The following is a 22,991-nucleotide window of genomic DNA, read 5'->3' on the forward strand; positions in this document are numbered from 1 at the left end:
AGAGCCTCTTACTACCACTTAAACTCATGTAGGAAGAACCTTAATTCTTTGAAATATTTCCTTGGAGAACACAGGTCTGATTCTCAAGTCTTTAAGAAGAATTAGAATCTGGGTTAACTGTAGAGTCACATTTATAACAAGAACTTTTAATTCAGTCATTTCTGACCCAGTGTCCTCCAATAGCCTCTTAACTGGACTCCCTACTATTATTCTTCCCTGTCTTCAACTCATTCACAGAGCAGGGAAGGTCGTAAAAACAAACAAAAACACAAATCCAGTCATATCGCTACTACCCTGCTCTAACAGCTTCCATGTCCTCTTAGGAAAAAGCTCCAATCGTGACATTTTCTATAAGGCCCTGAATAACAGAGCCTACTCACCACTCAGTCAACTCCATGTTAGCCGCGCCAGATTCTTTTCCGGCTTCTCTGAAGCTCCTTCCACAGGGCCTTTGCATTTGCTGTTCTCCTCCCTAGAATGTTCTTCTGTCTAGAACCTCCCAATTAATCCTTGGGTTCCCACTTAAAAGTGACTTCCTCAGAAGAGTTTGTCTTTTTACCAATCTTCCACTCCTCCAACCCTTCTGGCCTCTTTTTTTTTTTAATTTATTTTTGAGAGACAGAGTGAGACAGTGCATGAGGGGCAGAGACAGAAGGAGACAGAATCCGAAGCAGGTTCCAGGCTCTGAGCGAGCTGTCAACACAGAGCCCGATGCAGGGCTCCAACCCATGAACCATGAGATCATGACCTGAGCTGAAGTCGGATGCTCAACCAACTGAGCCACCCAGGCGCCCCATTTCTGGCCTCCTCTTGTCGGAATGTTTCCTTCATCATACTTATCATAACTGCAATTGAGTTACCATGTGTTTAAATTTTTTTTAGAATTTAGTTTTGAGAGAGAAAGAGAGACAGAGTGTGAGTGGGGGAGGGACAGAGAAAGAGGGAGACACAGAATCAGAAGCAGGCTCCAAGCTGTCAGCCGAGAGCCTGATGCAGGGCTCAAACCCACAAACATCAAGATCATGACCTGAGCCAAAGTCGGATGCTTAACTGACTGAGCTACCAAGGTGCCCCGAATTGCCATGTGTTTAATGCCTTTTCCCAACCTGTACTGTAAATGCCATGGAAGTATAACTAAGTCTTATTTACTGCTGTTTTCCCAGTGCCAGGCATACTGCAGGACATAAGGCACTGAAGGGAACATAATTTTGCAATGTGCTCTTGCATAAAGAAAATTCACCTACCTCACACAAAATTATGGCTCTATCAACAACACATAGTATAACACCAACAAGTGTTTGTGAGAGCTTAACAAATGAAGCTGTTGAAGAAAAAATTTTCATGATCTTTTCAATCCCAAATAGTCTAAATTTCTAGCTAGGATGCTAAGCTGGGGACGTGCAGTGATGTTCCTTGAAAATATTCACAGAATTTAGTGTGGCAGCAAGTTTCCTGGATGGAAACAAACCGAGGCTCTCAATCAAAGCCAATCAGTGTTCAAATGAATGAGTCATTAAAACTGTGTCTGAAAGGTCACCCAAGAAGAAATGGTGAGAAATTCAACCAGGGTTCTCTTGGAGTTAGCCAGTTCACTTCTAACTTCAAATCAAACAAATGCTTCATGGAAGATGCAAGGAAATGGAGAAACAGAAGCAAAAACTCAGGAGAGAGCTGTGAAATGAGGATTTCCCACGATTATGCCTCGGGAAAGTGTTACTATAAAGAAGTTCCTGATTATGGGAGATATTTCAAAAACTTTGGAAGCTGAGATTCACCTAAAATAGTGATGCAACCATTTGAAATTCCATAAACATATGTAAGTCTACAACATAGAGAGTCTGTTATGTGAAAGCACTTTCAATTCTTAAACTTTAACACAGAGCATTTAGGTGTCTGTAGAACAAAAAGCTCCGTAATGTAAATACCCAATTAAAAAACATTTTTTTTTTATAGAGAGGGATACTTATTTTCAAGAAACCTTCAAGTCAATAAATAACAGAGAGAGAGAGGGGAAAATATGAGAAGAAAAACGATTTAAGCTGATACTGAGAGGAGGAAACTCAAGGAGAGTAAGGAGCAAATGAATTGAGTATTTTCTATCCTCTTACCTATAAACTCAAGACTTTCAAGAAGTATAATTGGAAGGAGGGAAATGGACCATCATCTCTGTGTTTTCTAGCTCACTCTTTTGATGGTGGAGGAAATGAGTATGTGTGTGTGGGTATGGTGGTGAAAGGGGGAACATGTGTTTTGCGCCCTACTATGCCATGTGCTTACAGGCGCTACATGTAAATTACTAGATTGAGTACTCATAACCAAGCCATGGGGGCCAAAGATGTGAAATGACTGGTCAGAAATCCCCTAGCCGGCATGTGACACTGGCAGGCGTGCTCCTCCTACAACGACACACTGCCTTACTTGTTCTGGCTCTGTCTTACTTCTGTCTGGTTCATTTAGCATGATGTTTCCAGTTTTTTTCTTTTCATTATTCCATCCAAATGAGTTTTCTTTCTCACTCTCTTAGAAGAGTTTTATTAGCTTCCCACCTTCTGCCATAGCTTAGAAATGGGGAAAAAGTAGACCTTTCTTCCCAGAAAAGAGGCCTTCTCTCTCACATTCCAAATGACACTTTTAATGAGACCTATAGTGTTTATCTCATCCCACCAGAGCTGAGAAGGGAAGAGCTTGCACTGCCCTCAGTCATTCCCATTGCCCAACACCCTCACACCTAGGAGCTTCTCGATTTTCCCATTTACACAATATTAGGTAACAGCTTTTTTTTTTTTTTTAATGTTTATCATTTTTGAGAGAGAGAGAGAGAGAAAGAGAGAGAGAGGGAGGGGGAGAGAGAGGGAGCGGGTAGAGAGAGAGGGAGAGAGAGGGAGGGGTAGGGAGAGAGGGAGGGAGGGAGAGAAGGAGAGAGAGGGAGAGAGAGAAGGAGAGGGAGAGGGAGAGAGAGGGAGGGGGAGAGGGGGAGAGAGGGAAAGAGACAGAGGATCCAAAGCAGGCTCTGTGCTGATAGTAGAGAGCCTGACGCAGGACTCCTACCCACAAACTGTGAGATCACGACCTGAGCCGAAGTCAGATGCTCAACGGACGGAGCCACTCAGGAACCCTGAAGTAACAGCTTTTTAAAAACTTTTAATTATCAACTTAGTTAAATCATTGTTGAATATCAAAATAATCATCTAGTTTTTAAATTTAAATGATTGATTTGTTTGACATATCTTTGCATTGGTAGCAGTTCTTAGAACTTTCTTACCACAGTGACCCTAATAGCAGAGGAAACAAATACATGCCACAGAAGCCAAAACTCATGGGAGATTTTGTTCAAGTCTTGGATTTTACCTTAGAAATTCAAGTATACTTTGCATTCTATCCCATCTAATAGTCTTGGTTTTAATTTTTCCCCCTTTAGATTATAAACATTAACCATCCAGAAAAATATCTCAGGTTTATTTTGTAGCATCTCAGCACGCCCCAGCATACTCCTGGTGGTATGAGAATCTATGCTTTTGAGAAGAATGGTAATGTAGTCTTTAATACAGTACTATGAAATGGTAAACTGTAGATAACAAAGCTTTAAATTTATATCATACATTTCAATAACTGACAGATTTTTCAAAAGTTAGGTCATTTGTGTTCTAATCCTATAAATGTGAAAAATCAGTATTTCCTCTACTATGGAAAGGGAAGTATACAGAATTAACATAAATGTTAGTATATTTTTAATTTTTAGAATTCTGAAACTAACCTAATTTTATTTGTAAAATTAATCTGTTTTTAAGTTCAGTCTTTCTACTCTATTCTAATCTCAGATAACAAGTACTAAAAGAAATATTTCATTCTTGTTTTCAGAAATTGTAAAATATGGAAGTCATGGTATAAAGTTGAAAATTACCTTGTTTATCTATAACTGAATATGAGGCCAAAAATCCTCGTCCAGAAACATGGATTCCACTCATGAACAGCACTGTAATTTCATTGCTTTTTGACTCAATTGAATGGTTCATCTGCAACCCAAGACCACAGTATTTGCCTAGGAATAAGGAAAAAAAGAGATTTGGTATGACTCTTATAAAGTCGATAATATTTACAACATAGGTAAGAACATCAATATAATATACCAAACCGGACATTAAATAGAAAATGACTAGGATGTTTAGTGATTTAAAATCACATCACTCTGAAGAAAGAAAAAATGAAAATATGTCAAGTAATAACTAAGTAATTCAAAAGAAAAAAAATGGTACAGGCATCAGTGATCTTACAAAGGTTCAATTTCTTGTGAAAGACATTACTCTTTAAAATAGTAGTGAAGAGGGGCACCTGGGTGGCGCAGTCGGTTAAGCGTCCGACTTCAGCCAGGTCACGATCTCGCGGTCCGTGAGTTCGAGCCCCGCGTCGGGCTCTGGGCCGATGGCTCAGAGCCTGGAGACTGTTTCCGATTCTGTGTCTCCCTCTCTCTCTGCCCCTCCCCCGTTCATGCTCTGTCTCTCTCTGTCCCCAAAAAAATAAATAAACGTTGAAAAAAAAAAAATTTAAAATAGTAGTGAAGAGGGGCACCAGGGTAGCTCAGTTGGGTAAGCGCCCAACTTCTGACTTCAGTTCAGGTCATGATTTCACGGTCTCTGAGTTCGAGCCCCACACAGGGCTGTGTGCTGACAGCTCAGAGCCTGGAGCCTGCTTCGGATTCTGTGTCTCCTTCTCTGTCTGCCCCTCCCCAACTCACACTGTCTCTCTCTCTCTCAAAATAATAAAAATCATAAAAAAATTAGTAGTGAGGAATTAAAATTAACTTAAAGCACTTCATGCAGGCAGGTGGCTCATAAACACAGTAACAGTCAATCAGTAATATTCTTTTTTTTTTTTTAATTTTTTTCTTAATGTTTTTATTTATTTTTGAGACAGAGAGAGACAGAGCATGAGCAGGGAAGGGGCAGAGAGAGAGGGAGACACAGAATCGGAAGCAGGCTCCAAGCTCTGAGCCATCAGCACAGAGCCCGATGCGGGGCTCAAACTCACAGACTGTGAGATCATGACCTGAGCTGAAGTCGGACGCTCAACCGACTGAGCCACCCAGGCGCCCCAATCAGTAATATTCTTAACATACTCCCCAGAGTGCCCCTAGATTCCTGGGCTTAGGGCACCCTTAAACTTTTTCAGACTCCCTAAATTTCTCTTCCAAGATTACTGAAGTTCTAGTCAATCCCTTGAGGTGATCATGCCCAGTCCTACAGCTTTAACTATGCTCTGACAATTCACATTTACACTTCTTCCCAGAGTTTTTCCCTTGAACTTCAAATATTTATATCTAAATGCCAACTTTTAGGGGTGCCTGGGTGGCTCAGTTAGTTATACGTCTGACTTCATCTCAGGTAGTGATGTTGTTTCTCTCTTTCTCATGAAAATAAAAACATTAAAAAAAATTAAATGCCAACTTTTATCCTTTAATACCTAATAGACACATGAAAATAACATATCCTCAGTACAGATTAATAAAAGGTTAAGAAAAAAATTAGAGCAAGATATACACCAACAACTACTAAAAATGCATTTTCTTATGTGCTTGCTAACCTAAAAGATTCTGAATAAAGAATAACATTCCAAAAATATTTGGGGCTGTGGCAACATCATTCTAGAACGAGAGTAATGTGTGCTTCCACAAACACCATTTTCAAGGACTACACATGATTTTGTGAGTAACATATCCCAAGGAATCAACAAGAAAAGCCCACCAGAACTTGTAAGAAAGTTTAACAATATCACAGGATACAAAAATCAATTACATTTCCACATACTGGTCACAAATAATCTGAAATGAAATTTTAAAAACTTTGTAATAGCATCTAAAGATGAAAATACTTAAGGATAATTTTTTTTGTTAAAAATTCAAAACCAATACACTAAAAAATAGAAAACACTGATAAAATTTAAAGGAAAGCTAAACGAACTGGGAGACAGACCAAGTTCATGGACTGGAAGACTCAATGTTGTTAAGGTGTCAGTTCTCCCAACACTGATCTACTGAGTCAATCAATCTCTACCAAAACTAGAGTTTTCCTTTTCCTTTTTTTTTTTTTTTGATGTGTTTTATTAAGCAAAGATTTTTTTTTAAATTTTATTATTTTTTTAATTTACATCCAAATTGGTTAGCATATAGTGCAACAATGATTTCAGGAGTAGATTCCTTAGTGCTTACCCATTTGGCCCATTCCCCCCACACACAACCCCTCCTATAACCCTCTGTTTGTTCTTCATATTTATGAGTCTCTTCTGTTTTGTCCCCCTCCCTGTTTTTATATTATTTTTGTTTCCCTTCCCTTATGTTCATATGCTTTGTCTCTTAAAGTCCTCATATGAGTGAAGTCATATGATATTTGTCTTTCTCTGACTTTCGCTTAGCATAATACCCTCCACTTCCATCCACATAGTTGCAAATGGCAAGATTTCATTCTTTTTGATTGCCTATTAATACTCCATTGTATATATATACATCTTCTTTATCCATTCATCCATCGATGGACTCTTTGGGCTCTTTCCATACTTTGGCTATTGTTGATACTGCTGCTATCAATATGGGGGTGCCAATGTCCCTTCAAAACAGCACACCTGTATCCCGTGGATAAATGCTTAGTAGTGCAATTGCTGGGTCGTTCTATTTTTAGTTTTTTGAGGAACCTCCATACTGTTTTCCAGAGTGGCTGAACCAGCCTGCATTCCCATAGAATTTTCCTTTTTCAAAAATTAATAAGGCTAAAATGCATATGGAAATGCAAAGGACATAGACCAGGCAGAACAATGTAGTGAAAAAGTTGGAAGACTAATATAACCTGATTTTAAACTTATATAATACTACAGTAAACTATAATACTGTAGTAATCGAGACAGTGTGATACATTGTAATAGCAAATCTCTTTCTATATCTAAATCTTTATTTGTATCTATATCTACACCTATACCTATATCTCTATGTATTTCAATGGAACAGAAAAGAGTTCAGAAATAAGCCCACATATGTGGTCAACTGGTTTCTGACAAAGGTGTGAAGGTAACTCAGTAGATAAAGGACAATGCTTTCAACAAGTGTATTTTTTTTTTAATTTTTTTTTCAACGTTTATTTATTTTTGGGACAGAGAGAGACAGAGCATGAACAGGGGAGGGGCAGAGAGAGAGGGAGACACAGAATCGGAAACAGTCTCCAGGCTCTGAGCCATCAGCCCAGAGCCCGACGCGGGGCTCGAACTCACGGACCGCGAGATCGTGACCTGGCTGAAGTCGGACGCTTAACCGACTGCGCCACCCAGGCGCCCCTCAACAAGTGTATTAAACCAGGTGGATATCAAAATGCAAAAACAAATGAACTTAGAACTTCACTTCAAGTCAAAATGGATCACAGACCTAATTCTAAGAGCTGTACTTATAAAACTTACAAGAAAACACAAGAGAAATCTTTGTGACTTCGGGTTAGGCCAAGATTTCTTAGATCCAACCCCAAAAGGGAAATCCATTAAAGGAAAAAATGAGTAATTTGCACTTTATCAAAATTTAAAATGTTTCCTTTTGAAAAGATACCATTAAGAAAATTTAAAGGCAAAATACATACTGGGAGAAAATGTTTACAAAACATTAATCTGATCAATAACTATTATCTGAAATGTGTAAAGAATTCTTACAACTCAATTTCATCTTGTAAAATGGGCAAAAGATTTATAAAGCCAATCTATAAAGATGACCTACTACATGGCAAATAGGCACATAAGATGGTCAAGAGAGCTAGTCATCAGAGAAATGAATATTAAAGCTACAATGACAGACCACGGCACCCCCATTGGAATAAAAGACTGACTAATAATAATCAAAAAGACTGACAATACCAAACATCGGTGAGGATGTGGAGAAACTGGAACCTTCAAACGCTGATGGCAGAACTGTAAAATGGCAGAGCCATTTTTGGACAACAATTTGGCAGTTTCTGAAGATGTTAAATAAGCATATGTACATATATAATCCAGCAAGTACACTTCTATTATCCACCCAAGAAGAAAGCAACCATATGTCCACAGAAAGACTATGCAAATGGTCACAGCAGTATTTCTCATATTTGCCCCAAACAAAATAACTTAATTGTCCATCAACTAATAAATGGATTAAAAATGTGGTATATATCCATACAAAGAACTACAACTCACCAAGATAGGAACAAACTAATGATGCACACAAAAACATTAATGAACCTCAAAACCATTATGCTATACAAAAGCTATTTATATTTCTAGAAAAGACAAAAAAAAATTAGAGGTAGCAGATCAGTGGCTACCTGGGACTGGGGGTAACGTAGAAATGGACTACAAATGGGCACAAGGGAACTTTTTGGTGTGACAGAAATTTCTAAATCTAGACTTCAGTGATGTTGCACAGCTACATAAATTTACTAAAACTCATCAAACCATGCATTTAAAATAGGTGAATTTTATGGTATGTAAATTATAGCTCAGTAATGAAGTTTTTCAGAAGAAATACACACAATGAAACAATTTGTATTGTCAGAAACCATCAGGTGTCTCATACAAAAAAAAAAAAAGTACACAAAATCAGACACAGCAGAAAGAGGCTTTCAAAGATTTATTCCAAGCGGCCATATAGCACCTGAAAAAACTTGAACTCTAATACATCAGTGGATTGCTCAAAATAACACTACTCGTCCGTCAGAGGTGAAATCAGTCCGGAGCCTGGGTCCTCCGCCTTGTCCCGTACCTTATTCTTCTGCACGCTACTCCCCACTACTGGTGCTGACACCTTCCCGGGGGCTGCAGAGAGGAACATTTAATACAGCACGATCTTCTCCCCTGTGAGGGATCTGGGGCAGTCGCTGCTCTCTCCTTCCCACCCACAGCAGTAACACCCTTTCGCTTTTTCCTTCCGCATCCCAGCAACAGCCTCACTCCTTAACTAAGTTAGTAAATGCTTCAGCTTGTCTTCTGACGTAAGCCACCTAAATATCTCGCAACACTGCTTTCACCCTTAACTGAATTATGTAAATCTATACCACCTTCATTTTGAGATTAACTGCAGAGGCACAGCCTACTCCTTCCACTTCACTCTAAAGCCATTTTTAACTTTCCAAAAGATCACATACAAGTAGAATTGTGAAATTCAGCCGTATTTTTTAAAACGAGTTCTTCTTTACAACTGTTTTTCCCTGTCAATGAAAAAGTACTACACTTGTACTACAAAAGTACTACATTTCATTTTTTTTTCAGAAAATGAGAACAATTTAACCCTAAAGCCAGACTGACAGTTGTCAGTTAAAACGAAAACCCCACTAACACTGTCTACAGCTTTTATACATAGAACTTTTCTTTCAAGACATAATTCTCCAAAGCTTTACAACTTCTGAATTATTTTTATAAAATAAGCTTATACATGTGATAATTCTGTAACAACTTTTAGGATGAACAGAGTAGTTGTACCTAAGAATAATTTCAGGCCCACATCTGAACAGAGTAGCATATCAGAGACAGAAATCATATTTTATTCTATGTATCACTGTGTTTTACATTATTTTTACCCCTCAACTTGGAAAGGTAAATTCAATTTTTCTGTTCTGCAGTCAGATTAGCCTGACAGAAACTGACAAAGAAAAGCCATTCCAACAAATTTCTTCCCCTTGAGGCACAGAAAAGTTGCTATTATGTCTTACAGTGAACCACATCCACAACCTTATCACAACTGGTTTTAAAGTGGCCGTATGACTCTCTGGTCATTGTACAGAACTTTTACGAAAAAGGTGCCAACAAAGAAACAACAACCAAAAGAACTACTCTAAAAATAACAAGGAATATACTACATTTACAAAGTTTAAAAAAAAAACAACCTGAATTTGAAAGCCAAGAACATTCACTCTCTAACTTCTTGATTTATTTAGCATTACAAAAGACCAAACTTCAATGTGCATGTGCATTAACACACACACTTGGCCTTAGGTAATAGGGTGTTCAATATCTATATCTATACCTGCATCTATCTATATAGTCTTTGTTCATCCTTTATTTCTTTAAAAACACCTACTGTGGGGGAGAAAAAAAAAACTTTCTATTCCTAAATATGGCATGCAATTTAAATAAAGCTAGCAATATTTTTTTAATGTTTATTTTTGAGAGAGAGCACAAGAGGAGAGGGGCAGAGAGAGAGGAGGACACAGGATCCAAAGCAGTCTCTGCTGTCAGTTTCAGTGCTGACAGCAGGGAGCCTGATGTGGGACTCCAACACACGAACCACGAGATCATGACCTGAGCCGAAGTCCAACGCTCAACCAACTGAGCCACCGAGGCGCCCAAAAGCATCAATATTTTTAACATTCAAGCAAAATGACACTCAAAAAGTTCTACAAGTTATTATCTGCATATACAAAAAGATGATTAGATCTTCAAACTTCAATACTAAATAACTCAAAAACAGACTAGTAAATAGAATATTAAATACTATATTATTTTTAAATACTAAAGATCTTCAAATAATGACCTAATATTATAAGCAGTAAAGTACAAATGTTATTCCACATCTTATGTCAAATGTTAAAAATATCAGAACCTATAAAATTTGTTAGCAAGGCCAAATGTGTGCAGAGCTGGTGCCCATCACATTACATCTTTTCATTTTTTTTTAATTTATTTTTTATTTGAGAGAGGGGCAGAGGAAATTATAGAGGGAGAGGGAACGGGAGCGGGAAAGGGAGAATCTCAAGGAGGCTCCATGCTCAGTGTGGAGCCTGACTTGGGGCTTGATCCCAAGACCCTGAGATCATGACCTGAACCGAAATCAAGAGTAGGACGCTCAACTAACTGAGCCACCCGGCTGCCCCCACATTAAATCTTAAGGCCAAATGGGAACAGGTAGAGGCAAGAGAAATTGCATACCTAGGATCTCTACACCAGTCAGTTAACACTTGAAAATGTGATCAAGTTTCATCTGGGCTCATCAGCACTAACTGTTCTTTGCCACTTAAGAATCTATATATGTGTGATTTTATTACAAGGCTGATCAAGGCCCTCAGTACAAATAGTAACTTTTCAGATACTCTTAGGTAAAAATGAAAAAGATCATACTTAAAGAATATTATGGGGGTGCCTGGGTGGCTCATTCAGTTAAGCGGCCAACTTCGGCTCAGGTCATGATCTCGCAGTCTGTGAGTTCGACATGCAGAGGTGTCTTTATAAAAATTTTATCATGTATACTAAAACATGATAATGTGGACAGAATAGTACAAGTATTTCCTGTTAGCACTGCAGCTTTACCTCCTGCTTCATCATTGGGGTTACCTTGTCCTCTGAAATGTGAATAAATTCAAAATGTGGTGGAAACTAAACTTTAAAAAAAACTACTCTTCTGCAAAACTCAAAAGGCAGTAGGTACTAAAGAACAGATAATCTCAGTTTTTAAAAAAAAGGAAGAAAAGGACTTTGTAGGTGCTCAAGTGAGTTCAAGATATACTAGACAAACACCTGCCTTCACCTCTTATTCCCACCTAAGGAATGTGATTTATCCATCACACAAGTAATGCAAGCACTTAGCAAAATACTCTGGGAAAGAAAGAAAAAATTCATTCCTAATCTGGGCAATATACTAGTTAATTCTTTAATTTCATCTTCTTAGTTTGGCCATTCAAAGACACTCCTAAATTAACATAAATCATTTAACTGCTACCAATTATAGGTCCTGCAAATGGCTTTCAAACTCAGCCAACATCTCTAAAAGTTTCTCCTGGATAAATAAGAGAAGAATTTCAAACAACACTATATGGATATATACAGAAAATTCTAAATACAAAAGTTAATCAAGTATGTTAATAACCATAAGACCTAAAAAACACTGGTTTATAGTTTAGAAAAACTCATGCTCCTTGGGGCACCTGGGTGGCTCACTCAGTTAAGCATCTGACTTTTGGTTTTGGCTCAGGTCAGGATCTCACATTTCATAAGTTCAAGCCCCACATCGGCCTCTGCACTGACAGTTCAGAGCCTGCTTGGGATTCTGTCTCTCCCTTTCTCTGCTCCCCTCCCCCACCCCCCACCGCTTGTGCTCTCTCTCTAAATAATTAAACTTAAAACAAAAAAAAAGAGATTTCATGCTCCAGACAAATGAAAATGTTTAAAAAATCATTACCCTCAAGAAACTAGAGAAACAAATTAATTTCAAAGTGAGAAGAAGAAAAGATTTAAGAATTAGAGCAGAAACCAGTGAAATTGAAAACAGGAAATTAATAGAGAAAATTAAAAAGCCAAAAGCTGGTTCTCTGAAACAAAAGTCAGTAAGGCTCTAATAAGGCTAATTAAGAAAGAGAGAGGACCCAACACTAATATTAGAAATAAAAGTGCAAATACCACTAATGACACCATGGTCATGAAAAGATAATAAAAGAATAGCATGAAAAAATCTATGTCCACAAATTTGATAACCTAGATCAAATGAACTGGTTCCTTGAAACACAATTTGCCAAAACACTAGCAAGAAGAAACTGATAACCTGAATAGGCCTGTATCTATTTAAGAAATTCAATCAATAATTAATGAACTTTCAAAAGACAAAGCACCAGGCACAAATGTGTTCACTGATACATGTTACCAAACATTTAAAAAAAAATTATACCGGGGCGCCTGGGTGGCGCAGTTGGTTAAGCGTCCGACTTCAGCCAGGTCATGATCTCGCGGTCCGTGAGTTTGAGCCCCGCGTCGGGCTCTGGGCTGATGGCTCAGAGCCTGGAGCCTGTTTCCGATTCTGTGTCTCCCTCTCTCTCTGCCCCTCCCCCGTTCGTGCTCTGTCTCTCTCTGTCCCAAAAATAAATAAACCTTGAAAAAAAATTATACCAATTCTCTATAATCTCTTTCAAAGGAAAGAAGCAGAGGGAATACTTTCTAACTTGTTCTATGAAGCTAGCACTACCATAAAACCAAAATCAAACCCATCACATGAAAAGAAAACTACAGGTCATGGAATAGGCCATCCAGGTTATTTATCACAGGATACACATAAAAATCCTTAACAAAATATTTAAAAAATCAAATCCAACAATGTATTAAAAAGAATTATACACCATGATCAAGTGTGATTTATCTCAGGTATGCAAGGTAGGCTCAACATTTTAAAATCAATTAATGAAATCTATCACATCAGCATGCAAAAGAAAAGTATCATGATCAAATCAGCAGATGCAGAAAAAGCGTTTGACAAAATCCAACATCCACTAATGATATAAACTCTCAGTGAACTAGGAATAGAGGGGAACTTCCTTAGGTTAGTAAAGAATATTTACAGAGGCACCTGGGTGGCTCAGTCGGTTAAGCATCTGACTTCAGCTCAGGTCATGACCTCACAGTTTGTAGGTTAGAGCCGCATCGGCTCTGTGCTGACAGCTCAGAGCCTGGAGCCTGCTTCAGGTTCTGTGTTTCCCTCTCTCTCTGTTCTTCCCCCACTCATGCTATATCTCTGTCTCTCAAAAATAAATAAACGTTAAAGAAAATTTTTTTAAAAGAATACTTACAAAAACCTAAGCTAACATCATACTTGACAGTGAGAAATTCAAAGCTTTTCCAGTAAGATCAGAAACAAGGCAAGAATGTCCCCTCTCGCCACTCCTGTCAAACATCATACTGGAAGTATTAGTTAACACAGTAAGACAAGGGGTAAAAAAGTACACAGACTGTAAAGGAAGAAATAAAATTGTGTTTGTTCACAGATGATATGATTATCTATGTAGTAAATCAAAAAGAAGTGAACAAAAAACTCTTGTAACTAATAAACGATTATACAAGGTTGTAGAATACAAGATTAATAGACAAAAGTCAATTGCTTTCTTATATATCAACAATAAACAAGGGGAATTTGGAAATAAAAACACAAAATTTACATCTTACATGAGCAGCCTCCAAAATGAAATAGTTAGGTATAAATCTAATAAAATATGTGTAAGATCTATATGAAGAAAACTACAAAACTCCAAGAGTGAAATAAATGGAGAGATGTTTCCTGTTCATGGATAGGGAGACTAAATTTTGTCAAGATGTCAGTTCTTGCCAACTTTATAAGATTCAATCTGATCCCAATCAAAATCCTAGCAAGTTGGGATAATTGGATATTTGCACGTAAAAGAATGAAATTGGACTCCTATCTCATACCACTCACAAATATTAACTCAAAATGGATTAAAGACTTAAATGTAAAACCTGAAACCATGAAATCTCTAGAAGAAAACATAGGAATAAAGTTCCTTGACATGGGTCTTGGTAACGATTTTTTGAATATGACAACTAAAGCACAGCAACACAATAAAAGATAAATAAGAAGGAATATATCAAACTAAAAAGCTATACAGCAATGGCACAAAAACAGACACTCAGATCAGTGGAACAGAATAGAGAACCCAGAAATGGACCCACAAACATATGGCAAACTAATCTTTGACAAAGCAGGAAAGCATAGCCAATGGAATAAAGACAGTCTCTTCAGCAAGTGGTGCTGGGAAAACTGGACAGACATGCAGAAAAATGAACTTGGACCACTTTCTTACACCATACACAAAAATAAACTCAAAATGGATGAAACACCTAAACATAAGACAGGAAGCCATCAAAATCTTCGAAGAGAAAGCAGATAAAAACCTCTTTGATCTTGGCTGCAGCAACTTCTTACTCAACACGTCTCCAGAGGCAAGGGAAACAAAAGCAAAAATGAACTATTGGGACCTCATAAAAATAAAAAGCTTCTGCACAGCAAAGGAAATAATCAGCAAAACTAAAAGGCAAGCGATGGAATGGAAGAAGATATTTGCAAATGACATATCAGATAAAGGGTTAGTATCCAAAATCTATAAAGAACTTATCAAACTCGACACCCAAAAACCAAGTAATGCAGTGAAGAAATGGGCAAAAGACATGAAATAGACAATTCTTCAATGAAGACATCCAGACTGCCAACCGACCCATGAAAAAATGCTCAACATCACTCATCATCAGGGAAATACAAATCAAAACCACAATGTGATACCACCTTACATCTGTCAGAATGGCTAACATTAACAATTCAGACAACAGATGTTGGAAAGGATGTGGAGAAAGAGGATCTCTTTTGCATTGCTGGTGGGAATGCAAACTGGTGCAGCCACTCTGGAAAACAGTATGGAGGTTCCTCAAAAAATTAACAATAGAACTATCCTATGACCCAGCAATTGCACTACTAGGTATTTATCCAAGGGATACAGGTATGCTGTTTTGAAGGGGCACATGCACCCCAATGTTTATAGCAGCACTATCAACAATAGCCAAATTATGGAAAGAGCCCAAACGTCCATCAATGGATGAACGGATAAAGAAGATACGGTGTATATGTGTGTGTGTATACACACACACACACACACACACACACACACACACACACACACACACACAGTGGAGTATTACTCAGCAATCAAAAAGAATGAAACCTTGCCATTTGCAACTATGTGGATGGAACTAGAGGATATTATGCTAAACGAAATTAGTCAGGGAAAGACAAATATCATATGACCTCACTCATATGAAGACTTTAAGACACAGAACAGATGAACATAAGGGAAGGGAAGCAAAAATAATATAAAAACATGGAGGAGAACAAAACATAAGAGACTCATGAATATGGAGAACAAACAGAGGGTTATGGAAGGGGTAGTGGGAGGGGGGATGGGCTAAATGGGTAAGGGGCAGTAAGGAATCTACTTCTGAAATCACTCTTGAACTATACGCTAACAAATCTGGATGTAAATTCAAAAAATAAAATAAAGCTATACAGCAAAAGAAACCATCAATAAAGTGCAAACACCACCTATGGAAGGGAAATAAAAATATTTGCAAACCATGTATTTGTGAGGGGCTAGTATCGAAAATATATAAAGAACTTATACAACTCAAAGCAAAAAACAAAATAAATAAAATAACCCAATAAAAAAATGGGCAAAGGACCTAAACAGACATTTCTCCAATGAAGATACATGAAAGGCCAATAAGTACATGAAAAGATGCCAACATCACTAGTCATTAGGGAAATACAAATGAAAACCACAATGAAATATCATCTCGTCCGTTAGAATGGCCATCATCAAAAAGGTAAGAGATACCAAATGCTGGTGTGGATGTGGAGAAAAGAGAGAACCCTGTGCACTGTGGGAATGTAAATGAGTAGTCACTACAGAAAACAGAACAGAGGATTCTCAAAAAAAAAAAAAAAAAAAAAAATACAACCACCATAAGATCTGGCAATTCTACTTTTGGTAATATATCCAAAGCAAGCAAAAACTGACTGAAAAAGATATCTGTACTCCGACATTCACAGCAGCATTATTTACAATACCCAAGATAAGGAAACTACTTAAGTGTCCATGGATGGATGGATGGATACATATACATACAACAAAATATTATACAACAAATATTATTCAGCCATAAAACATGCGGACACCTTACCATTTGCAATAACACTGATAGACCTTAAAGGCATTATGCTAAGTGAATTAAGTCAGAGAAAGACAAATACTTTATGATCTCACTTATATGTGTAATCTAAAAAAACTCACCAAATGCACAGAAAATAATATCGGGTTTATGGGCACCAGAGACAGGGGGTGAGTGAGGGTAGGGGGTATATGAGATGATGGATGTTAGTTGAACCTACTGTGGTCTTGCCTTTTGGGAGAAGGAAGGGATGTAACTCAAAGGGAAGACATGCAAGATGTAAGTGGGTCATCTGTGTGGAGACGGTTTGGATGCATAGGAAACTTGAGTCTCAGTATGATACGAGGAAGCCTCAGCGGAGAAAGTGGCTAAGGACTCCCAAGTATGCTCCAAAGGAAATGGACTTAAGGGCCTCAAGAAAATGTGGTGGGGCAAGAACCAATTCTAAGTGCATAAGCAGTAGTAAATGTAACTATTTCCTCTACCATGGAAACTCAGGTTTCCAATTTTTCCATACTTTAGATAATGGCACATAGAGTTGTTAAGTATAACTTATTTCCATATTTAAAACGATTACTGGGGCACCTCGGTGGCTCAGTCAGTTAAGCATCCGACTCAATTTTAGCACAGGTTCGTGAGATCAAGCCCCACACCAGGCTCTGTGCTGACAGTGTGGGGCCTGCTTGGGATTCTCTCTCCCCCTGCCCCCTTCTCTCTGTCAAAATAAATAAACTTGAAAAAATTTCCTCTGGTATGTGACATTCCTACGCTTCTAGAGTATTCTCTTAACCGGATTCCTGCCTTTAAAATTTTTTTTTAACTATCTGTATATTACATATATGGTAAGAGGGAGATTTTCCTGATATGATATGATTCCTTACCATATACTACATATATGGTAAGAGGGACCTAATCAGGCCCTTTAAAAGCAAAGTGTTTCCTCTGGTTAGTCTATTAACTGGAAATTAGAGAGAAATGCCTGCTGGCCTAAAAGAAAAAGAACATCTATGTGCTGAACACTGCAGGTGGTCTTTGGAACTGAAAACAGTCCCTGGGCAATAGGGAGCAAGAAAATGGGACCCCAGTTTTACAACTACAAGTGAATTCTGCCAACAAGCAAAGAGCTTGAAGAGAACCTCCAGCTTCAGAAAGGAACCACATCCTTAGATGATTACCTTGATTTCAACCAGGCAAGCACAATAAGGCAAAGTGCAATAAAATGTGCCTTTTTTCTTACAGGCTGAAGGTATGTGACAATCCTGCATCTAGCAAGTCTGTCGGCACCATTTTTCCAACAAACATTTGCTCACTTTGTGTCTCTGTGTCACATTTTAGTAATTCTTAGAATATTTCAGGCTTTTTCCTTATCGTTAGAGTTGTTATGGTAATCTGCGGCCTGGGATTTGATGTTACTGTCATGACTGTTTTGGGGTGCCGTGAAACCCGTAGGACTGGCAGACTTAATCGATGTGTGTGTTCTGACTGCTCCTCCAACCAGTCATTCCCATCTCTCTTCCTCTTCTTAGGCCTCCCTTTACCATGAGACCCAACACTATTGAAATTAGTCCAATTAATAACCCTTCAGTGGCCTCTGAACATTCAGGTGAAAAAGTCGCACGTCTCTCACTTTAAATCAAAACCTAGAAAGCATTGAGCTTAGTAAGAAATGCATGTCAAGAGCTGAAGCAGCCTGAAAACTAGGCCTCTTGTGCCAAATAGCCAAACTGTGAAAGCAAAGGAAAAATTCTTGAATGAAATTAAAAGTGCTCCTCCAGTGAACACATGAATAAGAAAATGGAACAGTCCTACTGCTGATGTGAAGAAAGTTTTAGTCTTCTAAAGAAAAGATCAAGCCAGACACAGCATCCCCTTAAGCAGAGCCTAATCCAGAGCAAGGCCCTAAATCTGTGAAGGCTGAGAGAGGTGAGAAGGCTGCAGAAGAAAAGCTGGAAGCTAGCAGCAATGGATTTGTAAGATTTAAGAAACCAATCTCTAGGACATAAAAGTGAAAGGTGAAGCAGCAAATGCTGAAAAAGCTGCAGCAAATCATCCAGAAGATCTAGCTAAGATAATTCATGAAGGTGGCTACACTGAACAACACATTTTCGGTGTAGACAAACAGTCCCCAATTGGAAGAAGATGCCATCTAGGACTTTCATGGCTAGAGAGAAGTCAATACCTGGCTTCAAAGCTTCAAAGAACACGCTGACTCTCCTATTAGGGGCTATGGCAGCTGGGGACTTTAAGTTGAAGCCGATGTCCATTTATCATTTCAAAAATCCTAGAACCCTTAAGAATTATGCTAAATCTATTCTGCCTGTGCTCTAGAAATGGAGCAATAAAGCTTGGATGATAGCACATCTGTATGAAACATGGTTTGCTAAGTATTTTAAGACCACTCTTAAGACCTACTGATCAGAAAAAAAGGCTGCTTTCAAAATATGACTGCTCGTTGACAATGTACCTGGTCATTCAACAGCCCTGATGGAGATATACAATGAAATTAATGTTGTTTTCATGCCTGCTAACATAATATTGCTTCTGCAGCCCATGGATGAAGAAGTGATTTTGATTTTCAAGTCTTATTATTTAAGAAATACATTTCATTAGGCTACAGGTGCCATGGATAGCGATTCCTCTGACAGATCTGGGCAAAGTAAACTGAAAACCTCCTGGAAAAGATATAGCATTCCAGATACCATTAAGAACATTCATGATTCATGGGATATGGTTAAATTATCAATCAACCTTAATGGGTTTGGAAGAAGTTGATTCCAACCCTCATGGATGACTGTGAAGGGTTCAAGACTTCCATGAAGGAAGTAGCTGCAGATGTGGTGGAAATGGCAAGAGAATTAGAAGTGGAACCTGAAGATGTAACTGAAATGCTGCAATCTCATGATAAAATTTGAATGTATGAGTAGCTGCTTCTTATGGATGAGCAAAGAGAGTGGTTGCTGGAGATGGAAACCACTCCTGGTGAAGATGCCATAAAGATGGCTGAAATGACAACAAAGGATTTAGAACAGTACATAAACTTAGTTGACAAGGCAGTGGCAGGGTTTGAGAAGATGGACCCCAACTTTGAAATGAGTTCTACGGCATGTAAAATGCTATCAAAAAGCATCACATGCTATAGAGTAATCTTTTCTGAAAGGAAGAGTCAACCGATGCTGCAAAGTTCATTGCGGTCTTAAAGAAACTGCCACAGTCACCCCAGCCTTCAGCAACCACCACTCTGATCAGTCAACAGCCATCAACAGTGACACCAGATCCTCCACCAACAAAAAGATTGACTGAAAAGACTGAAAGCGCAGGTGATGGTTAGCAATTTTTAGCAATCAAGTATTTTTTTTTGAGAAAGTATTTTTTAAGTTTATTTATTTTGAGAGAGAGAGGGAGATAAGAGAATCCTAAGCAGACTCTGTGTTCCATGCTGACCTGACATGGAGCTTGATCTCACAACCATGTGATAATGACCTGAGCTGAAATCAAGAGTTGGACGTTTAACCAAATGAGCCACCCAGATGCCTCAACAATCAAGTATTTTTAAGTTATGTATATGTAAGTTATGTATAGCACGTATCTTGTGCTACTGCATGCTTACTATAGTATAGTGTAAATGTAACTTTTATATGCATGGGGAAACCAAAAAATTCATTTGACTCGCTTTATTCCAATACCCGCTTTACTGCCGGGATATGAAACTGAACCCACCATACCTCTGAGGGATGCTTGTATAGTAAGGATACCTTGCCTTTGGATGATCAAATCCGAGAGAAATAAAGTGCAGAGGTTGGAATCTATCCATGACTCAGGTCCTCTTGGCCTATACAATTTGGGGTTTACACTATTTCAATAATGATTAGCTGCCAAGATTTAAAAATCTTTAAACTTCGGGGCACCTGGCTGGCTCAGTTGGTTAAGCATCCGACTTTGGCTCAGGTCATGACCTCACAGTTTGTGCATTCAAGCCCTGAATCGGGCTTGTGCTGACAGCTCAGAGCCTGGAGTGTGCTTCAGGTTGTGTCTCCCTCTCTCTCTGCCCCTCCCCACTCATGCTCTGTCTCTCTCTCAAAAATAAATAATAAACATTAAAAAACAATTTAAAAAATCTTTAAACTTCACATAAATTCTGAATTTCTGGCTTCTCTCAAAAAATAAAAATAAAATAAATAAAAGACACCCGGGCCAGTTCTCCACATGACTGTACCTAAGTAATGGCTGTCCCCTTTAAAGAGAGAAAGTCATACATTGGTTTGTTACAGTCCCCACCACTCCATAAAGTCCCCAATCCTGAAGCTCAGTTAGCATTTATCAGTGCAATGCTGTTACTACATTCACTCCATCCCCTGTTGGCAATGAGTTTGCATCCTCTTGCATAGAGCTTAGAGGTCTTAAGGTTATCAGATGTCTTTCAAAGTCTGTATTAACTATACTTTTGGTAGATAGTGAACAGCAATAAACTCTGGAAGTTGTTAAATGAAAATATTCTATATTCAAAAGAGGGAAGCAATCCCTCTGATGTGAAATAGATTAGAGGTGCTATTATTACTGCCATAAAACTTAAGAAATCCAATTTATGTTCTCGACTAAATGGAAGATCATTTAACTTACCCAAGAGGTCTGTCACAGAACAACACTCTCCTTACAAACTTGCAACTTAGAAAGAGAAGGTAGAGGGTGGGAGTTACTCGTTAGAGCAAAAGCACATCAAATCTGTCCACCTCCAATAGATGGAATAGATGGAAATGGAGTTTGCTTAGAGAATATCACTCCTAATTTACAAACTGATTTAGGCATGTGATTTTAGTGCTTATGTCCAGAAGCACTTCTAATCACAAAAACAATTCCAAATTTGGAACTTTCAAAGTAATTCATCAATGAACTGAGCCTCCGAATATCCAGGCACTGAGAGAGGTATGCACTAGGAATTTAGTGATGAAACTAGACTGGCACACTGTTGCCCTTGGAAAGCTTAGTGTAGCAGAACAGGGCAAATGCACAGTTGAAACCCCTAAAATGCATAAGAGGGCATTTTAATACCCAGAAAATGTTTAAAAAAGATGCTATCAGTAAGTAACGTCCACCAATAAGGATCACTACCTTGTGCTTGGTGGGCCAGAGTGAGATGGAGGTGTAAAATTAGCCATCTGACAGAGTGATTTCACATACTCTTCTTCCCCCCACCTTTTAAAAATTTTTATTTAATTTCTAGTTAGTTAACATACAGTGCAATATTGGTTTCAGGAACAGAATTCAGTGACTCATCACTTACATACAACACCCAGTGCTCATTATAACAAGTGCCCTTCTCAATAACCATCACCCATTTAGCCCATCCCCCACCCACCTCCCTCCATCAACCCTCTGTTCTGTTTAAATGTTTTTGAGAGAGAGAGAGAGAGAGCGCGTGCGCTCGTGTGCATGTGTGTGTGTGGCGGGGGGACGGGACAGAGGATCCAGAGGAGGCCGTGCTGACAGCAGTGAGCCTGATGCAGGGTTTGAACTCATGAACCCTGAGATCATGACCTGAGATGAAGCTGGACGCACAATTGAGTCACCCAGGTGCCACTGATCTCCATCTTTGAGAGCCTCTTATGGTTTGTTTCCCTTTTTTCTCCCCCACCCCTTACATGTTCATCTGTTTTAAGTTCCATATATGAATGAAACCATATATTTATCTCTTATTTTGCTTAGCTCTAGCTCCTAGCTCCATCCATGCTGTTGCAAATGGCAAGATTTTATTCTTTTTGATGGCTGAATAATAACTCGTTGTATATACAATAGCACATCTTTTTTTTTTTTAATTTTTTTTTTTCAACGTTTATTTTATTTTTGGGACAGAGAGAGACAGAGCATGAACGGGGGAGGGGCAGAGAGAGAGGGAGACACAGAATCGGAAACAGGCTCCAGGCTCTGAGCCATCAGCCCAGAGCCCGACGCGGGGCTCGAACTCACGGACCGCGAGATCGTGACCTGGCTGAAGTCGGACGCTTAACCGACTGCGCCACCCAGGCGCCCCTACAATAGCACATTTATCCATTCATCAGTCGATGGACCCTTTGGTTCTTTCCCCAGTGTGGCTATTGTTGATAATGCCACTATGAACACTGGGGTGCATGTACCCTTTTGAACTTGTATTTTTGTATCCTTTGGGTAAATACCTAGTAGTGCAATTGCTGGGTCATATGGTAGTTCTATTTTTAACTTTTTGAGGAACTTCCATACTGTGTTCAAGAGTGGCTGCACCAGTTTGCATTCCCACCAAAAGTACAAAAGGGTTCCCCTTTCTCCGCATTCTCGCCAACATCTGTTCTTATGTTGTTAATTTTAGCCATTCTGACAGGTATGAGGTGGTATCTCATCGTGGTCGATTTGTATTTCCCTAATGATGAGTGACATTGAACATCTTTTCACCTGTCTGTTGGCCATCTGGATGTCTTCTCTAGAAAAATGTCTATTCATGTCTTCTCACCCTTTCTTAACTAGATCAGTTGTTTTTAGGG

The 22,991-nt window shown here is 38.6% G+C and overlaps 1 protein-coding gene across 4 annotated transcripts in view; it reads right to left on the reverse strand.

The window, feature by feature from the left end:
- The window catches only part of DCBLD2 (discoidin, CUB and LCCL domain containing 2), an 88,168-nt gene that overhangs the window by 36,190 nt on the left and 28,987 nt on the right, over positions 1 to 22,991 (reverse strand). For 3 of the 4 annotated variants that reach the window (XM_045501747.1, XM_045501748.1, XM_045501749.1), the window contains exon 3: positions 3,902 to 4,039. The exons of the other annotated variant lie outside the window; for it this stretch is intronic. In XM_045501747.1, the coding sequence (XP_045357703.1) occupies positions 3,902 to 4,039 (138 nt within the window). The remainder of the gene's footprint in view (positions 1 to 3,901; positions 4,040 to 22,991) is intronic. 4 annotated transcript variants of the gene reach the window in all.

The sequence above is a fragment of the Leopardus geoffroyi genome, chromosome C2 (genome assembly GCF_018350155.1).
Source record: "Leopardus geoffroyi isolate Oge1 chromosome C2, O.geoffroyi_Oge1_pat1.0, whole genome shotgun sequence".
In the NCBI taxonomy this organism is placed as follows: Eukaryota; Metazoa; Chordata; class Mammalia; order Carnivora; family Felidae; genus Leopardus; species Leopardus geoffroyi.